The following is a 27,522-nucleotide window of genomic DNA, read 5'->3' as shown; positions in this document are numbered from 1 at the left end:
CCAAATACTTTCCTTCTTGTACTCTGTAGCTGTATAAGTATGCAGACTGTCTTTATAATAATTTTTACAAGTATGCGTTATAAATTCGAATTTTCAATATTGATGCAGAGACACAAGATATTGACTAAATTAATTTTTCTTTCTCCTGCTGTATTTCTGCCACAACTCGCAACTTTTCTGCACTAGCTACCTTCAGTTTAAAAAAAAAAATTTTTTTTTTTTTCGATACACCCTAGTATCCAGTGGACATACTGGGCATATGTAGGGAAAATGCCTTTTGTAATACAACATCCTAACATATTAAGGAACATTATGTACAGTATATAAATGTGTAGACATAGGTTCATAATCTTGCATGGCTATACGATTTTAAATAGGCATATCTTAAATATAACTTATATGAACTAGTTTTTTTTTATTGTAATATTTACACTTCAAACAAAATGACAAATTATACGAACTTGAGTCAGAAGAATTTTAAATCTGTATAAATTATTTTTATAATGAATGCACGTAAAATAGGATAGTAACTTCTAACAACACACTTGTTGCCATAGAAATGCAACTGAAAAATTTGAATGATGAAGTAAATGCATTTCTTCCTTTGCAATACAAAAGTGTTTGTTTTAGCAAAATTCAATTTTTCTTATTAGTTCAGACAAATTTCAAATGATTACATTGCACGCCTGTTGTTGTAATCATGGATAATGGCATGAATAAAATAATTCCATTTCCGTGTTTTCTAGCGAAATTTTGAAAATTCTCCATGCCAACGTCTATTGTAAAGAAGCAACAATTCCCCTATCAGCGGTTGCCTACAAATTTATAAAATCTATTGTTATAATCTATCTCATTTATTTACTTGTATCAGGATTTTCCAATGTAAATGTGCAGTTACTGAACTTAACATTGTATCCAATGTATTATCTTCTTTATTTGCCTTGAAATCCCATACAGAAGCATTCCAAAAATTTGTTTCTATTAATCACTGTTTCGGTTTATGTTCTCTTCTATGCCCAATTATGAATTCTATCCCTAAGTAGGCACTTTTTGGAAATATAATACCTACTGTAACAGGTGTCTCTTGTCAATGTTACAATCTGTCAAGGACAATCGCCATTTGAAGAGCGTGGTTTTCCCCTTCAACCAACAAAATGCACATTCTTTGGGTTGCACAAACTTTCAGGAAAGGGATAAAGATAGAGGTGATTGAAACACAATATAATGGCATTTTCCTTCTCCCTTCAACAATCTAAAAAACTTGACTGAAAGTATGGTAGTTTTCTCTTTTTAAAATTCTGTGCTAACAGTAAAAGCAAACTTACCAACAGTTTAGCTTCAGCTTTTGATTTATGAAGGTCATATTGTTGCATTGAAACTGTGACAAGTGTGGAAAATAAACATAAAAACTTACTTACTTATAAATGGCTTTTAAGGAACCTGCAGGTTCATTGCCACCCTCACATAAGCCTGCCATGGGTCCCTATCCTGAGCAAGATTAATCCAGTCTCTATCATCATATCCCACCTCCCTCAAATCCATCATAAAAATTTAAACATAATCCATCATAAAAACTTAAACATTAAAAATAAACTTTTAATTATATTATTGAATACTATGACAAATAACCGAAAATGAGTCGGTCAAATGCATCGGTACCTATAATTACAAATCTCACAGCCACTTTTGTGCAAGCTGTTAAAAAACGAAGACATTATGTTACTACTGGCAAAGGAAAATGGAAACTTAAACCGTAAGCAGAATCATGGTGGGGAAGATAGTCAGGTGGAGTCAGCTTTAAAACTGTGGTTGACCAATGATCGTGAAAAATATTGTAAATTTTATTTCCACTCAACAATAGGATTTTATTCTTCCAACAATAATTCCTTTCTACAATTCACCTTAAATGCTCTCGTCAACAATAGGATTTTCACTCAACACAGTATTCGTTATTGCACTCCACTGACGGCAATGACAATTTACTTGGACTATTACGAACAACAATGAACTGTTAATCTTAACTAATATTTACAAAGCACTATTTACAAATCAGAACTATCAGTTCTCAGTTCACAGTTCTTCTAGCTCAGTCACTCGAGTTCACAGTATCTCGAACCACAGACCTTCAGAGACAGTTCACTGTACTCAAACTCAGGTCCCTCCAACTGCGGTCCACTGCACTCGAACTCAGGTTCCTCCAACTGCGGTCCACTGCACTCGAACTCAGGCCTTCGGATGCTGACACAGTTGCGGACGCACACTCGAGTCGAACTCCGGTACACAAGACTGGCTTGCTTGCTCTGGCTTACTCACTGAATGGCTGAATAAACTGATACTGCTCGAGTTCGCTGGCGTTTCTTCTTTTATAGCAACAGCAACGTAGCCTCGAAAGTTCGACGCGTCTCCAGAGATAGCACACCAGAACAATCCAGAGCCCTCTCCTCTCTACCAGCACCAGATGCGCGCGCAATTTCCCTCGCCGCGTAGGCCCTTTCCCCTCTCTTCTCTCCGCCGCGCGCCGTCCCTCAGTGCTCCGTGGACCTGTGTCGGCTCACGCGCGGTTTGCTCTCTTGCGGGATGCTGGTCGTGAGTTCGAATCTCACGTCGCTGTCACAATATGTTCGTGTTGATGGACTCCTTGTGTAACAAAAAGCAGAGGATCTTGCTAAGAAAATGTGAAATAAAACGATTTTGTGGCAACAGAAGGATGGTACGACCAATGAAAGAAATGGGAAAACATCGTGCTCAAACATATGCATGATGAGCATAAAGATGGTGATTTCTGTGTGGCAGAAAAATGGATAGAAGAGAAGCGGCCGAAAATTACCTCAGACTTCCTCCGAATCGTGTTTACAGTGCAGATGAGGCTGAATTTCATTATTGTGCCTTGCCTAAGCACACTTATCTGTTCTAGAATGAAAGTGATAAAAAGGGTGTAAAACTGTGAAGCACTGATTGACAATCATCTGTCGTGTAAATATGTCTGGTGAAAATGAAAGGCAACACAATAGATGATTTTTTAAGTTCTTACTGGTAGTATAGTATTGTTTTACAGTTTCATATTTTTTCGGTCATTGTTATCATTTGGTTATTGTTACCAGTTTAGTAGGATTCAAGATTGATCATAGTAAGCTGTGTGCACTGTACTCCGTTTTTGAACATTATTATTTATCGCCAAACACTTATCTTACAAAATATTTTCCCAAGTACATTGCTGTTTGGACAGTCAGTGAGAGAAGCTATATATTACACACATTAACATGATTGTATAATTCAAATTTAAATATTTTAAATCAACTCAATTTGCTGCTGCTGCCGCCAGAATGCTTCCCACTGATGCATTTGCTTTTAAATACTGTGTCATAAGCTTTTTTTATTCCCGTTCCCTATTTAGTTATACAATACCTTTGATTGAGGTTGTGACTGATATATACATCTATCATCAGGCAGCACATCTTCCATGATGATATGTGTCAGAGGAAAAACAATTGCTTCTATGCATCTGCAGTCTAATTCGTGTAATATGTAACTAATAGGCAATGTATGCAATGGAAGGGGAAAGGAACTGGCCATCCTACCCCATTATTTCCTGGCCTAGTTGCCTTATCAGTGATACCATGTTGGTAGCATTTGTGAGGTTCAACCTGCCTTCGTAAAGTTGACTAAACAACAGTTATATGAAGTGGTAAACATTTTATTACTCTCTTCTCTCCATTTTACTAAACAAGATACTAATAATACATGTTCACATTTGCAGACAGACCAACATGAATCACTTCGAGAAGAGAGATGGAACAACTGATGGAGCAGGTCAGAGGTTCGAGGTTAAGATTTTGGCATTTCTTTTTCTTCGAGGCCTCAACATGTGTCGGAGCTTCCGGATTGCCTCGAATATAAAATATTGTGGCATATTTGATGACATCATATTTCAACACAAACGAGATGATATATGGGAGACTAGCTTTCTACAGCTGAAACACAAGAAGAAGTCTGTACAGTCGATGCAAATATTTGCAGAATCAAGATCTGCTTTCAATCTGATAAAGTGTCTTCAATCATACCACACCATAAAACAAGAGTTCTCTGCAGCTAACAGTAAACATCCCGTGTTTGGTGGCAACTTCGAGCACTGCACTTTCTTCTTGTACACTAATTCTGTGTTCAGCACAAAGCGAGAGCTACATCACGGATGCTTCCTCAAGGATGACATTCATAATTCTGGAGGAAGTAACGGTTTTGTCTTCAGCTTTAATGAGAACAACGAAGAGGACGAGTTCGTAATGTCACTCTTAAATGAATATAAGTATTGCAAGCAATCATTAGAAAGTATTCATTTTAGAAATAGAGAAAATGTCAAAATTCAGCCACCCTTAATACAGGAGATAAGCGAACTGTTGAATTCAGTCAAGAGTACTGATCTCATAAGCTTATTAAAAAATCTGGAGAATCGTCCAGTGAAGGAGAATCTCGAAAAAATACTAGAGAAATTGGATTATGTGTCTTCACGCATTACTTTTATAAATAAGCTGAAAGTTTTGGATGGACAGGCTGATGTTAATACTTTGGATGATGTAATTAAGAGACAAATACATGAAACGTGTGGAACGAATTCTGATGAGACAAACAGGATTCACAAAGAACTCATCCAGCACATTGAGACTTGGTGGAGAAGTGGTACCGAATTCATTACAGAGGAGGCAGAGTTCTGGCGAAATATGATGCAGTCAAGAGTAGATAGAGTGGCTCGGCTGTCATCCTTAAAGCTTCAACAGTTGGACAGCATAAACGTTCGATTTCGAGATTCAGAGCTAACTCCACTGGATGGATATGTTGTGAATGTTGTGGCAGACACCGGATGTACTTTGTTGAGCTGTGCGAAACTTCGCCAAACAATGGAGACTCTTGAGAAAAGGAAATATTTGTTAGTTGATATATCTGTTATTAAACACCAAATGCAGGAGGTGTTCTGTCTTTGGCCTACTCGGTGGTGTAACACTTTGATAGTAGATTGTGGAAAGAGTGATGAAGGATCTTCATTATTACTGGAACTGTGCTACAAATACAAACTGGTGTTGGTGACGAGCAGTGTTATTCCTGGCGCAAAATGTGTTCACTTCGATACATGTGGATATATGCAAATGGATGAGGCAACGCAAAGAGTTCTTCTTGAGAGAACCATTATGTTTCAGGGTTATGAAGTTCTGCTTAAGAATGTGACAGAGAATAACATTGGACTCTTAGGCATGGTAAATGCTGAAATGGTATTAGATTTACTGCAAGGAGTACATCATGTATTATTGGGAAAGGCTCTGAAAAAAACTACATATTACTATATTAAGAGAAGAATAAAGCCTTGCCTTGCTGTAAACGGTCCCTTCCCAATCCCTACTTCAGTATGGTCTTTAGAAGACAGAATAATATTAATATCAGCAGATCCTGGAGTGGGTAAGACCACTTTTATAGAACAGATCTCTCTTCAGAGTAAGGAGGCATATCCCACGTTCTGGGTAGTGAGAGTAAAATTGAATGAATATTCTGCTGCACTTAATGAACTCAGTGAGAGTGATTGTAGCCTTGAACAGGCATTGGAATTCCTATGGGAAGTGGCAGGGAAGAAACATAATTCCGAGTTTGAGCGGAAACTGTTTTGGCATGCCTTTTACACATCTGGCAAATGTGCTGCACTATTCGACGCATTTGATGAGATAAATCCAACTTATACAAGAAAAGCTTTGAATTTAATTAAAGCCATAAGTAAATGCAAGGTTAGGAAGCTGTGTGTGGCATTCCGCCCAGTAGTGCAGGAGATGATGGAGTCTTTACTTGATGTTAGTTCATTCACTTTAAACCCTCTATCGAGAACAGAACAGAGAGATATTCTTCAAGCTTATTGGAAACATTGTGCTAACCCATCGAATGTACGCAAGCTTATGACGGAACTATCAGGGGCGGAGATTAGAGCTATCAGGGATATTGGCATGAGTAGCTTTAACAGTGGAGACACTCTTCAAAAATTGAAAGTTTTTTGTGATAGGATTCTGAACAGCACATCATCTAAACTATCTAATGACTTTTGGTCAGTGCCACTGCACATAACCCTCCTTGCTGTAGTCTTTGAATCTTATCTGGTTGTTTCCATGAATGATGATAATATGTACATCGTTCATGAATTCGATATTATTGATTTATATCGGAAACTTGTTGAAAAGAAACTTAACATATATTGCAACGAAAAAAAGGGAGAGGAAACGACATCTGCAACTGTGGATGACAACGAAATACTGGAAGAACTGTTCATGGAAAATCATATGATTTCAGGAGTTGTAGCCTTGGTACCAGCAAACCTCCTACATGAGCTGCACGATAAGGCATTACTGTCTAAGACAGAGGCATTTCTAAAACGAATCGAGGAAGGGAAGGAGAAGAGAGGTGTAGTGGTACAAGTGATAGGGGGAAAGCCACATTTTGTGCATAGAACTTTAGCGGAATATTTTGCTGCCATGTGGTTTGCAGAGAATTATCATGAAAATAGGAATGTTCTGGAGGTGGTATATTTTTCTGATACTAATAAGGTTTTCCGAGAAATGTTCGATAGAATACTGTGTGAGAATTGTCCATTAATTCAGCATGTCTTGAATCGAAATGTTGATGCAATGCTTTCCATTATTTCATCTGATAGAAATAAAGTGGATGCAGGTGGTAGAACTGCTTTACATGTATCTGCTCTGTATGAAGATTCTTCTTTTATTTGTGTTTCACCATTCCGTTCATGTACACTCGTGGATATTTTGCTATGTTATGATGCATGTCTTACTGCAGTGGACCAAGTGTTTGGATTCACACCAATTCAGTATGCGGATCGAGTTGGCAATGATATAGTGTTGGGCGAAATAATTCGATCTTTTAATTTTGATTCTGACGATATTAACCTAGCAACATTCTGCCAACATGGAAGCTTAAGCTGTGATTGTATCACTGAGTGGAAAGATTTGGACAGCATATTGCCGAATGCTGTTCAATATGGCAACTTTGATCTAGTTCTCAAACTCTTGGAGTTAGGTGCCAACTTAAACTTGCAGAATAAATATGGAGAAACGTCACTTCATTTGGCTGTTAAAAAAAGCAATTTTGAAATGATTCGAATGTTCTTGGAGAAGGGTCATGCAAACTTTACTATCTGTAACAGAAGGGGCGAAAGTGTAATTGATATAGCCAGGGAGCAGGTTATGGATTCGAAAAGAAATAAACTCCCATCCATTCAAAAGTGTTTGATGTACTATTCTGAAAATGACAATATTTTACTCCCCCATCGTAATTGGTACCTCTTTCAATCATATTACAATCCTGAATTTGCAAAACCAAAATTTAAGCGAAATGCTTATATTTATCTGTCTATGTACCGACATTTATTTATAGAAAGCATGGAGCATGAATTCAATATTTTAATATTGAAAAATCTGGAGGACTTTACAGTTAGTGAAAGTACAGCCTCTCATACAGTAACAGTGTAACTTACACACACAATACGAGGCGTGTCCAGAAAGTAACTTTTCCTGGGGCCGTTTACAGAAAGAAAACACAATTTCGTGAAAAGTTTAATTGGAACAGATACAGCAACACAATTTCATGAAAAGATTAATTGGAACAGATACAGCAATTGTTGAACTATTTTTGAAGATACTCCCCACCGAAATATTGAAACATGTGTCTTACCATAGGTTGAACTATTTGTATCCCTGTGTCGTAGCAGTCTACCACCTGTTGTCAGAACCAGTGTGTGACAGCCATTTGCACTGCTCTGTCACTGTGAAAATGCTGACCAAACAGGAATTTCTTGGAGTGTAAGAAATGGTGGTAATCACTCAGCCACATAAAGCTCAGTGCACAACATATCTTCTGCAGGAGTTCCACTGGGAGATGTTGCAATACCCACTGTACATCCCAGGTGTAGCGTTCAGTGATTACCATCTTTTCTTACACCTTAAGAAATTCTTATTCGGTTAGCATTTTCACAGTGACAGAGGTGCAGACCATTGTCACACACTGATTCTGATCCCGGGAGGTAGGCTTCTATGACACAGTAATACAAAAGTTGATCCCACAATATGACACATATCTCAATTCCAGTGGGGAATATGTTGAAAAATAGGTCAACAATTACTGTATTTGTTCCAATCAATCTTCTCATGAAATTGCGTTTTCCTTCTCTAAATTGCCTCAAATAAATATTTTCTGTGTGGATGCATATTGTACCTGGACATTGCAATAATGCAGGGTGATTAACTATGTTCTCCCTCGATTTATGCAGGTGATTCCTGAGGTTATTTGGAACAAAAAATGTAAATAAATTAATGGGATCATATTCATAATTGTGGCGGTACAACATATTTTCAAAATACATAACAGTGAATGAAGGGGTAGGCATGTTTGTTGCCATAACACTCTTAGATTACTGCATCTGAGGGTGGATGAAAGACATTGTGTGTCTTAAGGTACAAACATGCAAAGAGTTGCTTCAACGCATTCTGGATGCTGTGGTAGCACTAAGGAACAAACATGAAACTATGAAATGCTACACGTGCAGTTCACACCTTTGCAGACCATTGCCTTGAGATTCAGGGAGACATTTCTCGAAAAAGTGATTTAAGTCCACTCTAAATAAAAGAGACTGATACTGTACGTAAACAATCAATTGTTTGTATTTCAATAATTTTTTTCATTTTTGTTAGTGAAATCTTGTTTTCAAATTGCCGTAACTTTGTATACCGGGGACAGAACAACTACAGGCTTCAGTGACGTCACTACAGAAGAACCCACACACAGCAGAATTGTTCATTGCACTACAAACTGAAAAGTTGACCACTTACTTTCACTGATCCGCTGTGGTCTCACAATACAATAACTTCTGTTCAGAAAATGTTTTGCAGATGAATGGTACCGTACCTGCTAATGTGGGAGGAAGGGGTGGTCGGACCACTTAAAAGTAACCGTCTCCAAGCTTCTAGATGTTCTATCCCCTGTACAATTATGAACATGATCTCATTAATTTATTTATATTTTTTGTTTCAAATAACCTCAGGAATCACCTCCACAAACCGGAGGAGAACTCCGTAATTAAATCAACCTGTATATTTTACAATAAATCACTTTATGAAACATTCATTTGAAATTTAAATTAGACACGAAATAAAAGTGAATGGCTGGAAAGCATTGTATTGCTTTCAAGTTTTGTGTATTACATCAGCCAAATTGTTAAACAAACACTATTTTTTTCTGTAATGTGTACAGAATTATCAAGCAAATGTAGTGAAACTTCTCAATATCGTGAAAATAAATCTTTAACAACATTAATACTTCTACCTACTGTGAATTCAAATTATGCTTCAGGATGTCTTAAGTCTAAAAATATTTTGCCACATTGGTATCTAGTGTACATACTGGGCATATGTAGGGAAAATGTCTTCTGAGATACAACATCCTAAAATCTTAAACGACAGTATTGTCTTACATGTATATACATATGGAAGTGTAGGTCCATAATCTTGCATGGCAGTAAGGTTTCAAATAGGTCTATCTTAAATATAACTTGTATGAACTTGACACAGAACAATTTTAAATGGTGCAGATATTTTTTTTTAATATGTGCATGAAAATAGGATAATAACTTCAGAGTTTTTATCAACACACTGGTTGCCATGAGAAGGCAGATGAAAAATTTGAATGATGAAGGAACGACATTTCTTCATTATACAAAGGTGTTGGTTTTATTGAAGTTAAATTTTTATTATTATTATTATTATTATTATTATTATTATTATTATTATTATTATTATTATTATTATTGTAGTAGTAGTAGTAGTAGTAGTAGTAGTAGTAGTAGTAGTAGTAGTAGTAGTAGTAGTAGTAGTAATAGTAGTAATATATTAAACTACTCGCCATATTATGCAGCTGAATTCTGACTATGCCTTCATTTTTAGTCTTACAAAAAATCTTCTTACACACTGACAATAAATCTCAGTAATCTATTAGGTTAATATTTTTTATCCATGTTGAATCTTTCGTACACTACTTTTAACACTTGAATATAAATAATTGATTAAATGGCGATCTTACTCGTGTTAATTATGTAAACATGTGTGGCTTACAACTGTTTCGGTGCTACTTGACACCATAATCAGAACCTTCTGTGTCTTGGCACCATTTCAACTTCGCTGCCTGTTGTGTTTCATCACACGAACCCACCCACACAAGAGGCAGCGAAGTTGAGATGGCGCCGAGACACAGAAGGCTCTGATGATGGTGTCAAGTAGCACCGAAACAGTTGTAAGCTACACATGTTTACATAATTAACATGAGTAAGATCGCCATTTAATCAATTATTAATATTTTTGAAATGAACTAAAATGTTTGGACACAAAATCAAAAATAATTTTTCATTTCTCTACTTTTCACTGAACTGAAATCTTGAATTACATCTAGTCTGGACTATTTCATGGGATTTTAGACGAGTACTAGTAAGGTTTTTCCAATCGTTACACCCCTTAGAAGATAATGCTGTCATTGAGGTCAAAAAAAGTCAGCACGCAAAACAATATATCCTATCTCGATTTTTAGATTATAGGCTACAAGCCAATGTCTATTCTGTTTTTCTTTTGTTCCTTAAAATCCTGAAATAGTGGATAGGTGAAACATGTTATTGATGTCCAGAGGAAACACAGCATTTTCTTCTCGAATAAGTTCTTGTTCGACAATTTGCAGCCTTTTCTTGTCCTGAATTGAATGTGAACAATTACCTGGGTCAGTACTATCAAAAGTGCATTTTTCAGTAATTGAACCAGCTGCATTAATGTTTTCATTAGAAGACGCACCACCAGTGTCAGTGTTTATATTACTTTCATGAGATTGATTGTACTCATATTTATTTGTAGAAGTGGACGATTCTTCAAGGGTCAGATCATTACTTCTCGCAGAATGCTCAGTTACAGGCACTGTTTCATGTATCTTAATATATTTTAACATTGAACTGCATAACTGCTCCCTCAATTGCTCTGTTGCTGGGCGTTTGTTGTCTTTTTAAATGGCCTGATTCGAATTTTCTACATCTGTCGCATTCTCTCCCAGACATTACAACAAAAACATAACACAGTAAACTTAAAAAAAAAAAGTAACTGTCTTTGGAAAGTATAACTGAATAAACAACATTGGAACTTTACTGCAACAAGAATGAACCTTACTTGTCTGTCAGATGTAAACTGTGATACTGCTTGTAACATCAGTATGGCTCATTTGAATTTATATTGAGTGACAATGTGAAGTAATTTTATATTCGTTATTAGGTAATGGAATATTTACAAACTTTATAATAAAATTCAAGAAAATATACATCTTTCGGCATTGTACAATGCATTTTGAACATTTCAAATTTAAATTAACAATTTGCGATAATTATTTCAGTTTCATCATTTTTATAATATTTCCTCATTGTTGATCGAATGTGCTCATAGAGAGGAGGATTGGAAGTACGAGTTCTAAGAAAGCCGATTGAATGAGAAGGAAGGAATGAATGCATTGCGTCTGCACATTGATGTCAATTATTATATTCCATTAAGGGTGAAAATAGAAAAGAATGCGAGAATAGAAGCAGAAATAACACACAAATAAAAGGAAACATAGGTACCGTATCTGAATGAAAAATCATATTTTAAATACTTGTAGTCACGTCATCTTTTCAGATGCGAGGTCCTAGCCTATTGCCTTTATGTAGCATCGCTTTTGATTGTATTTATAACTACTACAACGCTTTAGTGCTAAAGTTCGTATACTTTGGGGATCTGTGAAAACCGAAAAGCCTTGTAAATGTTATTGCGAATAAATTACTTTTGTATAATAAAGCTGGGTATGCCAGAGGTAATTGCTTCTTTCTATGAAAATTTTCTGTCAAATTCTTTGATAAGGTATGGGAATGGGTGCCCATTTATAGCAAAGATACGTGTAAATACACAAATAAAAGCTAAATTCGTGAATGTCTCCATTAATTTCTCCTTGCATGTGACCATATTTATATTGATTTTTGTGCTATGTGCAGAATATTTGAGATAGTTACGTCATGATCAAAACTGAATTCAATATCCCCAGTCTTGTGCAGCTGCAAGTTCAGTTGCCTGTAGCTAATTACCAGGGTCAGAATTTTAATGACATGTCCTCAATAGCTATACAATGCAGACATTGCTCCTTTATAAATAAATAATGTTAATTTGTTTTATAATTTTATAAATACATTATGTATTTCGAGTATATTTGTATGGCTTGTCTGATAAATTGTTGAGGTTTGTAAATAGAATTAATCTTCAATGTATTATGTTTAGGTATAGTTCAACTGCTTGCTAAGTATTGTATATTGTTTTGTATAATTCAGCTACTTATTATGTATTGTACATTCTTGTAGAGCCATCAGCGTAACTCAGTGAGCAGACGCATTTGCCTGTTCATTTGGAGTTGCACTCAGTCTTGGGTTAGATTCTCGTTTGGTTGATTATCTGGTTGAGTTTTTACCGAGGTTTTCCCCAACTGTAAGGTAAATTCAGGTAATCTATGGCGAATTCTCGGCCTCACCTTATCTCGCCAAGAAATTGTGTAACTCTTGACTTGTTTCACATTTTAAAGCTTTAATGCCGATGTAAGATGTATGGAATACAATAAATGAAATTAAATGAAAAATGAAATTTGTAATTTTGTGTTTTTATCATTCCTTGCTTTGCGTATTTGTTTACTGGTTTTGATGTATTTATGTTTCATTTCACCTTGTTTGTCTTACTTTTTTATGTGAAACGCCTGTATTGGAGGTATAATTAGAGAAAAATTAAAGGATTTGAAATTAATGGTTTACACTGTCGTCATTTGTGGTACCATAGAAACAGAAGTGTAAGATGACTTTCCACATGCTCTGTCTCACTCCATTGTTTTTACATTCCCCCTCCACACAATAGTAATTGAAATATTGGGTATATTGGTTATATGTAGTTGGTGGCTCATGCCAGATAAATTAAATGAAGACTAATAGAATTCTATTATTGGGTACCTATAATTATGAATTGTATTGTTATTAATATGAGTTTTTAGACTTTCACGGTAACTGTGATCAGAATGAGGTTTTTAGGTATCCCCTATGTTCAGGAACTTTACATTTTCAACGTTTTGGAACTACATACAGTTTCCATCATCAGGGCAGACAGGCAAGACCAGGGAGGTAGGCAAAGTTGCCCGCAGGATCAAATCTCAGTGGTAGCAAAATGGTTAGAAAATTATAAGAAATGGATGGACGAGGAGAAAGAAAATTGAACATGAAAAATAGCCAGTTCTGAAATCTAAATTACCTTGTGCACGGAGTCATACTTGAAAGCACTCGTTTGTGTTTAATTGTTTACTGAGGGTTTGAGAAAATATGTATCGTGCAAGTAGAGAAAAATAAAAAAAACCGCGTAAAAAATAAAAATCTCAGAGGTAGCAATTGCTGCCACTGGCTATCCCCTGTGGGCGCCCTTGGACGTTGGGTCTGTTGGTCTCGTTACATCAGGCTAATCCAGATGACCTGGTGCTCAGTTGTCTGATTAGCTTGGCTGAACAAGCCCAACAGGTTAGGTGACACTTCCAGGTCTTAACTATCTGACCTGATGATGGAACCTATAATTAGTTCAGAAATGTTGAAAATGTCAATTCCAGGACATGGTGTAATATCCAAAACCTAATTCTAACCAACTTTTATAGATGAAGTTGATTCTGCTATCTATGAAAATGGCTCCAGAATGCCTTCAAAATGAAATGGCTGCTTGTTGGACTTTTTTTTTTTCAGTGACTTCCTTTTGAATTGATATATTTGCCAATACTGAATGTCTTCATTGACACATTGTAGCCTGGAGGTTAGATTTTATTCAACACACACAGGAGAAACTGCTTTCGACAGATGCAATTGTAGATGATAATGTCAAAATCAAACAGAACAGCTGGTATGACTCTTCAAACACTACCTCGTGAACCCCATTTTCTCGGAGATTAATTTTGACACAAAGATATTCGTATATCTGCGTACAGAATCTCAATTTCAGTTCTGAGACATGGGCTTTTCTTAAAAGATGTGGGGAAATATGTTTTGTATCAGATGAAAATGTTTGTGAAAAAATTTTTAATTTTCAAATATCAGCCAGGCAGATAAAGAACAGCCAGTTTCAAATCTTGTATGCATCTTCATCAAGACAGTATCAATAATTTCAAAGTTGTTATATTTCGAAAATGTCATAATCTGTAAGCCTGCATACTTTGTACCCGACATGTTGCTTCAACATTTTACCATCTCAAAGATTGTGGTGAAGAGTTCTTCATTTCTCTTCTTGCTGATCACTTCACAAGTGTTTTATATATGAGTATCATCAAAATTGAGTTAAAAATTTCTTCTGCAGCATTTTATACAGTAGTTATGTCACATGAACAACAATGCATATTCAAAATCATTCATTTCATTTAAGAAGGCTCTTGTAGGTCGAACAGATGTCTGATCTGACTCTGTCATTCATACCGTTTTCAGATTGTCCCATTCCTCAGTAACCACGCAGATCAGCTTCGAATTTTAGAGCCAGTAGCCTATAACAAAATCATCTGCATAGGCTACAATCTGGCTACATTTATTAAATATTACTTAATGTAGGTCTTCGTACTTGCAATTTCAAGTACAGTATTAAATAATAAAAGTGCTATTGCATCCCCTTGTCTCAAACCTTTAATCCATGTCGCTACAGCCCGTGAAGGGCCTAGATCGACCAGCCAGCTGCCAGCCTCACGCTCACATGCCGAAGCAGAGGTGGACGATCATCCAACCAGAATGGAGGTATCATGTGGTTAGCACGATGATCCCCCCAGCCGTTATAGCTGGCATTCGCATCTGGATTTCGCTACCTATCGTAGCTCCCCAAGTGCATCACGATGCTGGGTGGGCACCAGTCCCATCAACTGGCTGAAATTTCATGAGAAAATTTCTTCTCCCATGAGGACTCGAACCAGCGCGCATTCCGTAGTGCGAATCCTAGACAGGATGCCTTAGACCACGACTCCACAGTGCGGCACATCTCAGACCTTTACCCAATTTGAAGTCTTTTGATAGGTTCTTGCCTATCTTTACTGTTGCATAGGCCTATACAGGCTATACATCCCTATTGAGAGCTCTGCATATTGTTACTAGTTTCCTGGGAAAACCTATTTGGTGCATCCTTTCCGTACTTCATTTTTATCTTTTCACACACTGTTCATATGCTGTTTTAAAATCACTAAACACGCAGTTTAGGTATATGGATTGCTACCGGTACCAACCTTTTTCTTGTATCCGTCATATTGTACAAAATTGATCAGTTGTAGACCTTCCAGTTGTAAATCTCCCTTGATATTTCCCTATTATATCTTAGGTAAATGGTGTTAATTTGGTATATACAATGTTAGCCAGGACTTTGCATGGAGTACACAATATTGTGATTGTTCTATAATTTTTACAGTTCAAGGAATTCCCTTTTTTATGTATTGAATTGCTTATACCATGTTTCCATTGTTCTGAAATCTGCTCCTCCTCCCAGATCTTCAACACTAATTTATAAAGAACTACCTTTAATTCTATTCTCCATATCTGAGCTGGTATCTGGTCATATCTTGCTGCCTTAAAATTTTTTAATTTATCTACTGTCATTTCTACATCTAAGGTATCAGCTGTATGTGTCTGTATTATTTTCTGCGTCACATTCAAATTGTCCTTTATAATATTCTGACCATGCCACTAGCACTTATTCCTTATTTTTTACAATCTCTCCCTCCTTGTTTCTTATTGATATTGTTTGAGGTTTAAAGCCTTTTCTCATATGATTTACTTTTCTATAGAAGCTCTTGGGCTGTCTATTGTCAAATGAGTTTGTATGGTTCCTAATTTTTTGTTCAAATATTCTCGCTATTTCTTTCTCAGAAGTTCATGTGCTTCTTTTCTGCCCTCCTTATGTTGTTGTTCATTCCTTCTTGTATTTCTGTTGATCATATTTCTATAGGAACTATTTTTCTTTTCTATCACACTTCCACACTCTTCATCAAACCAACCGTTCCTCTTTGGTTTATGCTCTTTCCCAATTATCTTTCCTGCAGCTTCTTCAATTCGTATTCCTATTAAGTTCCATATCTCATCAGTAGTCTCCTCCTTCTTTATTTCCAGTTTTTTCATGTTTCCTCTTACTGCTTCCATATATTCAACTTTGATTTCTTCTTCATTCAATGCATTTATGTTCCATCTTTTCACTTCTCTTGCCTTTACCTTTCCATTCATAATAATCTTTATTTTCACTTTTTGCTCCATGTCTACTTTTGATTATGGAGACACTGGCTAAAGTTTTTGCTATTTTCTTCTATATTTCATAAGACATAAATGTTTATGTCTATTTATCTTTGAATATTAAAATACGTAGCAATATATTTAATATGTTATCTTCATCCAAGGTAATTTTATACACCACCTATACATTCTGGTATGTCTTAAAATTATTAACTAATAATGACGCTACTCCTGCTGTTGCTATTAAGTTGTTTCTTACGTGCAACAGGAAAAACCTAAAAGCATATTACTTGGATTCTTACTAATTGAACTGCTTATAAATACTGTGTTTCGTATGTTTTTTTATTCCCATTATCCAATTATGGTATTTACAGTTATTGAAATGGTGAGAATTTTATTACTCTCTTCTCTCCATTTCGCCAAGCATGATTCTAATAATACATATTCACATTTGCAGACAGACCAACATGAATCACTTCCTGAAGAGAGATGGAACAGCTGATGGAGCAGGCCAGAGGTTCGAGGTTAAGATTTTGGCATTTCTTTTCCTTCGAGGCCTCAATATGTGTCGGAACTTCCGAATGGCTTCGAATATGAATCATTGTGGTGCATTTGATGACGTCATATTTCAGCATAAACGAGATAATGTGTGGCAGACTAGCTTTCTGCAGTTGAAACACAAGAAGAAATCTGTACAGTCGATGGAAATCTTTGCAAAGTCAAGATCTGCTTTCGATCTGATAAAGTACCTTCAGTCATACCATACCATAAAACAACAATTCTCTGCAGCCAACAGTAAACATCCTGTGTTTGGTGGCGACTTCGAGCACTGCACTTTCTCGTTGTACACCAACTCTGTGTTCAGCACAAAGCGAGAGCTCCATCACGGACAATTCCTCAAGGATGACATTCATAACTCTGGAGGAAGTAACGGCTATGTCTTCAGCTTTAGTGAGAACAACGAAGAGGACGAGTTCGTGATGTCACTCTTAAAGGACTATGAGTATTGCAAGCAATCATTAGATAGTATTCATTGCAGGAATGGAGAAAATATCATGATTCAGCCTGTCATAATACAGGAGATAAGTGAACTGTTGACTTCAGTTACTAGTACTGATCTCATAAGCTTATTAGAGAATCTGAAAAATCGCCCATTGAAACAGAATCTTGAAAAAATATTAGAGGAACTGGATTATGTATCTTCACTCAGTACTTTTCTAAATAAACTGAAAGTTCTGGATGGACAAGCTGACGTTAATGCTTTGGATGATGTAATTAGAAGACAGGTACATGCGACATGTGGAACAAATTTTGATGAGACAAACAGGATTCACAAAGAACTCATACAGTACATCGAGACTTGGTGGAGAAGTGGTACCGAATTCATTACAGAGGAGGCAGAGTTCTGGCGAAATATTATGCAGTCGAGAGTTGATAGAGTGGCTCACCTGTCAGCATTAAAGCTTCAAGAATTGGACAGCATAAATGTTCGATTTCGAGATTCAGAGCTAACTCCACTGGATGGATGTGTTGTCAATATTGTGGCGGACACTGGTTGCACTTTGTTGAGCTGCGCGAAACTTTGCCAAACATTGCAAGAGCTTGAGAAAACAGAATATTTGTTAGTTGATGTGTCTGTTATGAAACACCAAATGGAGGAGGTGTTATCTCTTTGGCCTACTCGGTGGTGCGACACTTTGATAGTAGATTGTGGAAAGAGTGATGAAGGAACTTCATTATTACTGGAGCTGGGCCACAAATACAAATTGGTGTTGGTGACGAGCAGTGTTATTCCTGGTGCGGAATGTGTGCACTTCGATACCTGTGGATATATGCAAATGAATGAGACAACGCAAAGAATTGTCCTTGAGAAAAGTATCATGTTTCAGGGTTATGAAGTTTTGCTCAGAAACATGACAGAGAATGACATGGAACTCTTAAGCACAGTAAATGCTGAAATAGTATTGAATTTACTGGAAGGAGTACATTGTGTAGAAGTAGGAAAGGCTCTGAAAAACCCTTCATATTATTATATTAAGAGAGGAATGAAGTCATGTCTTGATCCCTTTTCGATCCCTACTTCATTTTGGTGCCTGCAAGACAGAATAATATTAATATCGGCAGATCCTGGAGTGGGTAAGACCACTTTTATAGAACAGATATCTCTTCAGAGTAAGGAGACATATCCCACATTCTGGGTAGTGAGAGTAAAATTGAATGAACATTCTGCTGTGCTTAATGAACTCAGTGAGAGTGATTGTAGCCTTGAACAGGCGTTGGAATTCCTGTGGGAAGTGGCAGGGAAGAAAAATAGTTCCGAGTTTGAGCGGAAAATGTTTTGGCATGCCTTTCACACATCTGGCAAATGTGCCGTACTATTCGACGCATTTGATGAGATAAATCCAACTTTTACAACAAGAACGTTGAATTTAATTGAAGCAGTAAGTAAATCGAATGTCGGGAAGTTGTGTGTGGCATTTCGTCCTGTAGTGCAGGAGATGCTGGAATCGTTACTTCATGTTAGTTCATTCACTTTAAACCCTCTATCAGAAACAGAACAGATAGACCTTCTTGAAGCTTATTGGATACATTATGCTAAAGAATCGAATGTACGCAAACTTATGATGGAGCTATCAGAGGAGGAGATTAAAGCTATCAGGGACATTGGCATGAATAGCTTTAATAGTGGAGACACTCTTGAAAACTTGAGATATTTTTGTGAACAGATCCTGAGCAGTACGTCATCTAAACTATATAATGACTTTTGGTCAGTGCCACTACACATAACCCTCCTTGCTGTAGTCTTTGAATCTCATCTGGTTGTTTCCATGAATGATGTTGGTTTGTACGTTGTTGATGAATTCGATATTATTGATTTATATCGGGAATTTGTTGAAAAGAAACTTAACATATATTGCAACGAAAAAAAGGAAGAGGAGACGAAGTCATCTGCAATTGTAGATGATAACGAAGTGCTGAGAGAACTGTTCATGGAGAATCATAAGATTTCAGGAGTTGTAGCATTGTTACCAGCAAACCTCCTGGATGAGCTGCACAATAAGGAATTACTATCTAAGACAGAGACGTTTCTGAAACGAATGGAGGAAGGAAAGGAGAAGCGAGGAGTAGTGGTGCAAGTGATAGCAGGAAAGCCACATTTTGTACATAGAACTTTAGCAGAATATTTTGCTGCCATGTGGTTTGCAGAGAATTATCATGAAAATAGGCATGTTCTGGAGGTGGTATATTTTTCTGATACGAATAAGGTTTTCCGAGAAATGTTTGACAGAATACTGGGCGAGAACTGTCCATTAATCCAGCACATTCTGAATCGAAATGTTGATGCTATGCTTTCCGTCATTTCAACTGATATACATAAAGTGGATTCAGGTGGTAGAACTGCTTTACATGTATCTGCTCTGTATGAAGATTTTTATTTTATTTGTGTTTCGCCATTTCCTTCGTGTACGCTCATGGATATTTTGCTATTTCATGATGCGTCTCTTACTGCTGTGGACCAAGTGTTTGAATTCACGCCGATTCAGTATGCGGATCGTATTGGCAATGATTTAGTTCTGGGTGAATTATTTCGATCTTTTAATTTTGATTCCGACGAAGTTCATCTAGCAACAACCTGCCAACATGTGAGTCCAAGCTGCGATTGTATCACTGGATGGAAAGATTTGGACAGCATGCTGACTAATGCTGTTCGATATGGCAACTTCGATCTAGTTCTGAAACTCTCGAAATCAGTTGCTAACATAAACTCATGGAATGAATATGGACTAACTCCACTTCAATTAGCTGTAAAAAATAATCATTTTGAAATGATTCGAATGTTGTTGGAAGAGGGAGGTGCTGACTTTACTATTTGTAACAGTAGTGGCGAAAGTGTAATAGATATAGCGAGGAAACAGGTTATAGATGCGAAAACAGATAAACTCCCTTCCATTCAAAAGTGTTTGATGTACTATTCTGAAAATGACGATGTTTTGCTCCCTTATCGGAATTGGTACCTCTTTCAATCATATTACAGTCCTGAATTTGCAAAACCAAAATATAAGCAAAATGCTTATATTTATCTGTCTATGTACCGACATTTATTTATAGAAAGCATGGAGCATGAATTCCGTATTTTAATATTGAAATATCTGGAGAACTTTACAGTTAGTGAAAGTACAGCCTCTCATATAGTAACAGTGTAACTTACACACACATACGAGGCGCGTCCAGAAAGTAACTTTCCCTGGGGCCATTTAGAGAAAGAAAACACAATTTCATGAAGAGATTTATTGGAACAGATACACCAATTGTTGAGCTATTTTTGAAGATACTCCCCACCAGAATATTGAAACATGTGTCTTGCCACAGGTTGAACTATGTGTATCCCTGTGTCGTAGAAGTCTACTACCTGTTGTCAGAGCCAGTGTGTGACAGCCATTAGCACATCTTTGCCACTGTAAAGATGCTGACCGAACAAGAATTTCAAGAAATGATTGTAATCGTTCAGGCACATATGGCTCGGTGCACAACATATCTTCTACAGGATTTCTGCTGGGAGGTGTTTCAGTACCCACTGTACATCCTGGTTGTCACTCCCAGTGATTAGCATCTTTTCTTACACCTCAAGAAATTCTTGTTCGATTAGGATTTTCACAGTGACAGAGGTGCAGACCATTGTCACACACTGATCCTGATCCCAGGAGGTAGGCTTCTATGACACAGGAATATAAAAGTTGATCCCACATGTCTCAATTCCAGTGGGGAATATGTTGATAAATATCTCAACAATTACTGTATTTGTTCCAATAAATCTTCTCATGGAATTACGTTTTCCTTCTCTAAATTGCCCCAAATAAATATTTACTGTCTGGATGCGCCTTGTACCTGGACATAGCAATAATGCAGGGTGATTAACTATGTTCTCCCTCGATTTATGCAGGTGATTCCTGAGGTTATTTGGAACAAAAAATGTAAATAAATTAATGGGATCACATTCATAATTACGGTTGTACAACATATTTTCAAAATACATCACAGTGAATGAAGCGATAGGCATGTTTGTTGCCATAATATCCTTAGATTACTGCATCTGAGGGTGGATGAAAGACATTGTGTGGCAAGTTAAGGTACAAACAGGCAAAGAGTTGCCTCAACGCATTCTGGATGCCATGGTAACACTAAGAAACAGTGGCGGCTGGTGGTTTGAAAATATGGTGGTGCACAATAGATATCGAAGAGGAGTTGAACATACTTTACTTTAAATTTAAAACCGTGTATACCTGAGGGCTTATACATATAAAGCTAATTTATATGTAATTAATAAGTAAAATGACTAAATACAAGCATACCTGTTTATACAGAAAGTCCAAAAGTGGAAGGGGTCGCGGGCGGAGCTTCTACGTTCTCTATATTGCGAATTACCCTTATGACAGAATCGTCATCAGAATGCTACCAAGTACCAAGTGCAACGTTTTCATTCATAAAATTCAAATGCAGCTTTCATAGGCTGTTGGGAGAACCAGCACTTATTGTCAGAACGATAACTCTTAGAACTTTAAAGCAAAATATAAGCTCCTTTATGTATTGTGCCATTTGTGTGCATGTAGATTGAGAAAGTAATATGCGAAATAAGCGACTGTTCGCTGCACAAGCCGAATGAATATATTTTTCATGTTTTTTACTATGGACAAATGTCTAGTTGAAACAGATACTTTCCCAGTGAATTTAGTTTCTTCTGCACTGACGTTGGTATCCATGTCAGGGAGTGCGACAAACCGTTCTCAATGAGGAAAGCAGTAGACCACGCCTCTAACCCCCCTGTTCCCGCACTAGCTGAACATCTCTATAAATTACCTTCCCTAGGTTTTCAACATCTCTGCAAACCAAGAGGGTCGGAGGCTCCTGCAGACATAGAAAACAAGATGCCAGCTGCAGATAGTCATGAATGAAAATTGTAAAATAAAATTATATTTTTAAAAGTAACAAAGCCAGGAGATTACCAACATTACTGGGGGGTGTACAAACCTGCAACACCCTTGAGAAGCTGCCACTGCTAAGGAACAAACATGAAGCTATGAAATGCTACACGTGTGGTTCACACCTTTGCAGACCATTGCCTTGAGATTCAGGGAAGCATTTTCGAAAATGTCATTTAAATCCATTCTAAATAAAAGAGACATACATATACAATCAATTGTTTCTATTTTAATAATTTTTTGCATTTTTGTTAGTGAAATCTTATTTTCAAATTACTGTAACTTCGTAATTATGAATATGCTCCCATTAATTTATTTACATTTTTTGTTCCAAATAACGTCAGGAATCACCTCAATAAACCGGGGGAGAACTTCGTGATTGACCCTGTACAATTAACAGTAAATCACTTTATGAAACATTCATAATCTCCATAATCTGTAAGCCGCAAGTTGCATACATAATTAACACGAGTAAGTTCGCCATTTAATCAGTTATTCATGATCTCATTTGAAATTTAAAGTAGACACGAAATAAAAGTGAATGGATGGAAAGTATTGTATTGCTTTCAAATTTTGTGTATTACATCAGCCAAATTGTTAAACACTATTTTTTTTCTGTAATGTGTACAGAATTATCAAGCAAATCTAGCAAAACTTCTCAATATCGTGAAAATAAATCTTTAACAACGTTAATAGTCCTACTGAGACTTCAAATTATGCTTCAGGATGTCTTAAGTCTAAAAATATTTTGCCACATTGGTATCTAGTGTACATACTGGACATATGTAGGGAAAATGTCTTCTGAGATACAACATCCTAACATTTTAAACGACAGTATTGTCTTACATGTATATAAATATGGAGGTGTAGGTCCATAATCTTGCATGGCAGTAAGGTTTCAAATAGGTCTATCTTAAATATAACTTGTATGAACTTGAGACAGAACAATTTTAAATGGTGCAGACATTATTTTTTTTTAAATATGTGCATGAAAATAGAATAACTTCAGAGTTTTTATCAACACACTGGTTGCCATGAGAAGGCAGATGAAAAATTTGAATGATGAAGGAACGACATTTCTTCATTATGCAAAGGTGTTGGTTTTAGTGAAGTTTAATAATAATAATAATAATAATAATAATAATAATAATAATAATAATAATAATAATAATAATAATAATAATAATAATAATAATAATAATAATAATAATAATTATTATTATTATTATTATTATTATTATTATTATAACGGTCAGCGCGTCTGGCCGCGAAACCAGGTGGCCCGGGTTCGATTTCCGGTCAGGACAAGTTACCTGGTTGAAGTTTTTTCCGGGGTTTTCCCTCAACCCAATATGAGCAAATGCTGGGTAACTTTCGGTGCTGGACCCCGGACTCATTTCACCGGCATTATCACCTTCATCTCATTCAGACGCTAAATAACCTAAGCTGTTGATAAAGTGTCGTAAAATAACTTACTAAAAAAAATTATTATTATTATTATTATTATTATTATTATTATTATTATTATTATTATTATTATTATTGTAGTAGTAGTAGTAGTAGTAGTAGTAGTAGTAGTAGTAGCAGCAGCAGTAGCAGTATATTAAAATACTCGCCATATTATGTAGCTGAATTCTGACAATGCCTTCATTTTTAGTCTTACAAAAAATCTTACAGGCTGACAATAAATCACAGTAATCTATTAGGTTAATATTTTTTTATCCATGTTGAATCTTTCGTACACTACTTTTAACACTTGAATATACTGTAAATAATTGATTAAATGGCGATCTTACTCGTGTTAATTATGTAAACATGTCCGGCTTACAGCTGTTTCGGTGCTACTTGACACCATCCTCAGAACCGTTTGTGTCTTCGCACCATCTCAACTTCGCTGCCTGTTGTGTTTCATCACACGAACCCACCCACAGAACAAGCAGTGAAATTGAGATGGTGCCGAGACACAGAAGGCTCTGAGGAGGGTGTCAAGTAGCACCGAAACAGCTGTAAGCCGCACATGTTTACATAATTAAGGCGAGTAAGATCGCCATTTAATCAATTATTAATATTTTTGAAATGAACTAAAATGTTTGCACACGAAATCAAAAATAATTTTTCATTTCTCTACTTTTCACTGAACTGAAATCTTGAATTACATCTAGTCTGGACTATTTCATGGGATTTTAGACGAGTTTAAGGTTTTTCCAGTCGTTACACCCCTTAGAAGATAATGCTGTCATTGAGGTCAAAAAAAGTCTGCATGCAAAACAATATATCCTATGTCGATTTTTAAATTATAGGCTACAAGCCAATGTCTAATCTGTTTTTCTTTAGTTCCTTAAAATCCTGAAATAGTGGATAGGTGAAACGTGTTATTATATCCAGTGGAAACACAGCATTTTCTTCTCGAACTAGTTCTTTTTCGACAATTCGCAGCCTTTTCACACCACCAGTGTCACTGTTTATATTGCCGGTACTTTCATTAGATTGATTGTACTCATATTTATTTGTAGAAGTGGACGGTTCTTGAAGGGTCAGATCATTACTTCTCGCAGAATGCTCAGTTACAGGCACTGTTTCATGTATCTTAATATATTTTAACATTGAACTGCATAACTGCTCCCTCAATTGCTCTGTTGCTGGGCGTTTGTTGTCTTTTTAAATGGCCTGATTCGAATTTTCTACATCTGTCGCATTCTCTCCCAGACATTACAACAAAAACATAACACAGTAAACTTAAAAAAAAAAAGTAACTGTCTTCGGAAAGTATAACTGAATAAACAACATTGGAACTTTACTGCAACAAGAATGAACCTTACTTGTCTGTCAGATGTAAACTGTGATACTGCTTGTAACATCAGTATGGCTCATTAGAATTTATATTGAGTGACAATGTGAAGTAATTTTATATTCGTTATTACGTAATGGAATATTTACAAACTTTATAATATAATTCAAGAAAATATACATCTATTGGCATTGTACAATTCATTTTGGACATTTCAAATTTAAATTAACAATTTGCGATAATTATTTCAGTTTCATCATTTTTATAATATTTCCTCATTGTTGATCGAATGTGCTCATAGAGAGGAGGATTGGAAGTACGAGTTCTAAGAAAGCCGATTGAATGAGAAGGAAGGAATGAATGCATTGCGTCTGCACATTGATGTCAATTATTATATTCCATTAAGGGTGAAAATAGAAAAGAATGCGAGAATAGAAGCAGAAATAACACACAAATAAAAGGAAACATAGGTACCGTATCTGAATGAAAAATCATATTTTAAATACTTGTAGTCACGTCATCTTTTCAGATGCGAGGTCCTAGCCTATTGCCTTTATGTAGCATCGCTTTTGATTGTATTTATAACTACTACAACGCTTTAGTGCTAAAGTTCGTATACTTTGGGGATCTGTGAAAACCGAAAAGCCTTGTAAATGTTATTGTGAATAAATTACTTTTGTATAATAAAGCTGGGTATGCCAGAGGTAATTGCTTCTTTCTTTGAAAATTTTCTGTCAAATTCTTTGATAAGGTATGGGAATGGGTGCCCATTTATAGCAAAGATACGTGTAAATACACAAATAAAAGCTAAATTCGTGAATGTCTCCATTAATTTCTCCTTGCATGTGACCATATTTATATTGATTTTTGTGCTATGTGCAGAATATTTGAGATAGTTACGTCATGATCAAAACTGAATTCAATATCCCCAGTCTTGTGCAGCTGCAAGTTCAGTTGCCTGTAGCTAATTACCAGGGTCAGAATTTTAATGACATGTCCTCAATAGCTATACAATGCAGATATTGCTCCTTTATAAATAAATAATGTTAATTGTTTCATAATTTTATAAATACATTATGTATTTCGAGTATATTTGTATGGCTTGTCTGATAAATTGTTGAGGTTTGTAAATAGAATTAATCTTCAATGTATTATGTTTAGGTATAGTTCAACTGCTTGCTAAGTATTGTATATTGTTTTGTATAATTCAGCTACTTATTATGTATTGTACATTCTTGTAGAGCCATCAGCATAACTCAGTGAGCAGACGCATTTGCCTGTTCATTTGGAGTTGCACTCAGTCTTGGGTTAGATTCTCGTTTGGTTGATTATCTGGTTGAGTTTTTACCGAGGTTTTCCCCAACTGTAAGGTAAATTCAGGTAATCTATGGCGAATTCTCGGCCTCACCTTATCTCGCCAAGAAATTGTGTAACTCTTGACTTGTTTCACATTTTAAAGCTTTAATGCCGATGTAAGATGTATGGAATACAATAAATGAAATTAAATGAAAAATGAAATTTGTAATTTTGTGTTTTTATCATTCCTTGCTTTGCTTATTTGTTTACTGGTTTTGATGTATTTATGTTTCATTTCACCTTGTTTGTCTTACTTTTTTATGTGAAACGCCTGTATTGGAGGTATAATTAGAGAAAAATTAAAGGATTTGAAATTAATGGTTTACACTGTCGTCATTTGTGGTACCATAGAAACAGAAGTGTAAGATGACCTTCCACATGCTCTCTCACTCCATTGTTTTTACATTCCCCCTCCACACAATAGTCATGGAAATACTGAGTTTATTGGTTATGTATAGTTGGTAGCTCATGCCGGATAAATAAGGTGAAGACTAATGGAAATACTATTATGGAGTAAGCTTAACTATAATTATGAATTGTATTGTTATTAATATGAGTTTTTAGACTTTCATGGTAACTGTGATCAGAATGAGGTTTTTAGGTATCCACTATGTTCAGGAACTTTACATTTTCAACGTTTTGGAACTACATACAGTTTCCATAATCAGGGCAGACAGGCAAGACCAGGGAGGTAGGCAAAGGTGCCCACAGGATCAAATCTCAGTGGTAGCAAAATGGTTAGAAAATTATAAGAAATGGATGGACGAGAAGAGAGAAAATTGAACATGAAAAATAGCCAGTTCTGAAATCTAAATTACCTTGCGCACAGAGTCATAGTTGAAAGCACTTGTTTTTGTTGAATTGTTTACTGAGGGTTTGAGAAAATATGTATCGTGCAAGTAGAGAAAAATAAAAAAAAAACGCGTAAAAAATTGAAATCTCAATGTTAGCAATTGCTACCACCGGCTATCCCCTGTGGGCACCCTTGGATTTAGGGTCTGTTGGGCTCGTTACATCAGGCTAATCCAGATGACCTAGTGCTCAGTTGT

The 27,522-nt window shown here is 36.1% G+C and overlaps 1 protein-coding gene across 3 annotated transcripts in view; it reads left to right on the top strand.

Annotated features, from left to right (window-relative positions):
• LOC138703418 (uncharacterized) overlaps nt 1–26,642 on the top strand; it is a 70,570-nt gene extending 43,928 nt beyond the window's left edge. For 2 of the 3 annotated variants that reach the window (XM_069831257.1, XM_069831258.1), the window contains one exon: nt 3,758–12,729. In XM_069831257.1, the coding sequence (XP_069687358.1) occupies nt 3,768–7,511 (3,744 nt within the window). In that variant the 5' untranslated portion in view covers nt 3,758–3,767 and the 3' untranslated portion in view covers nt 7,512–12,729. Of the gene's footprint in view, nt 1–3,757; nt 12,730–16,808 lie in introns of those variants that run through there. The other variant, XM_069831264.1, reaches the window with a different exon arrangement.
• The last annotated feature ends 880 nt before the right edge of the window (nt 26,643–27,522 follow it).

Source organism: Periplaneta americana, chromosome 7 (assembly GCF_040183065.1).
Source record: "Periplaneta americana isolate PAMFEO1 chromosome 7, P.americana_PAMFEO1_priV1, whole genome shotgun sequence".
NCBI lineage: Eukaryota > Metazoa > Arthropoda > Insecta > Blattodea > Blattidae > Periplaneta > Periplaneta americana.
The sequence above is the reverse complement of the archived record's forward strand: the minus strand, read 5'-3'. Positions and strand labels throughout refer to the sequence as shown.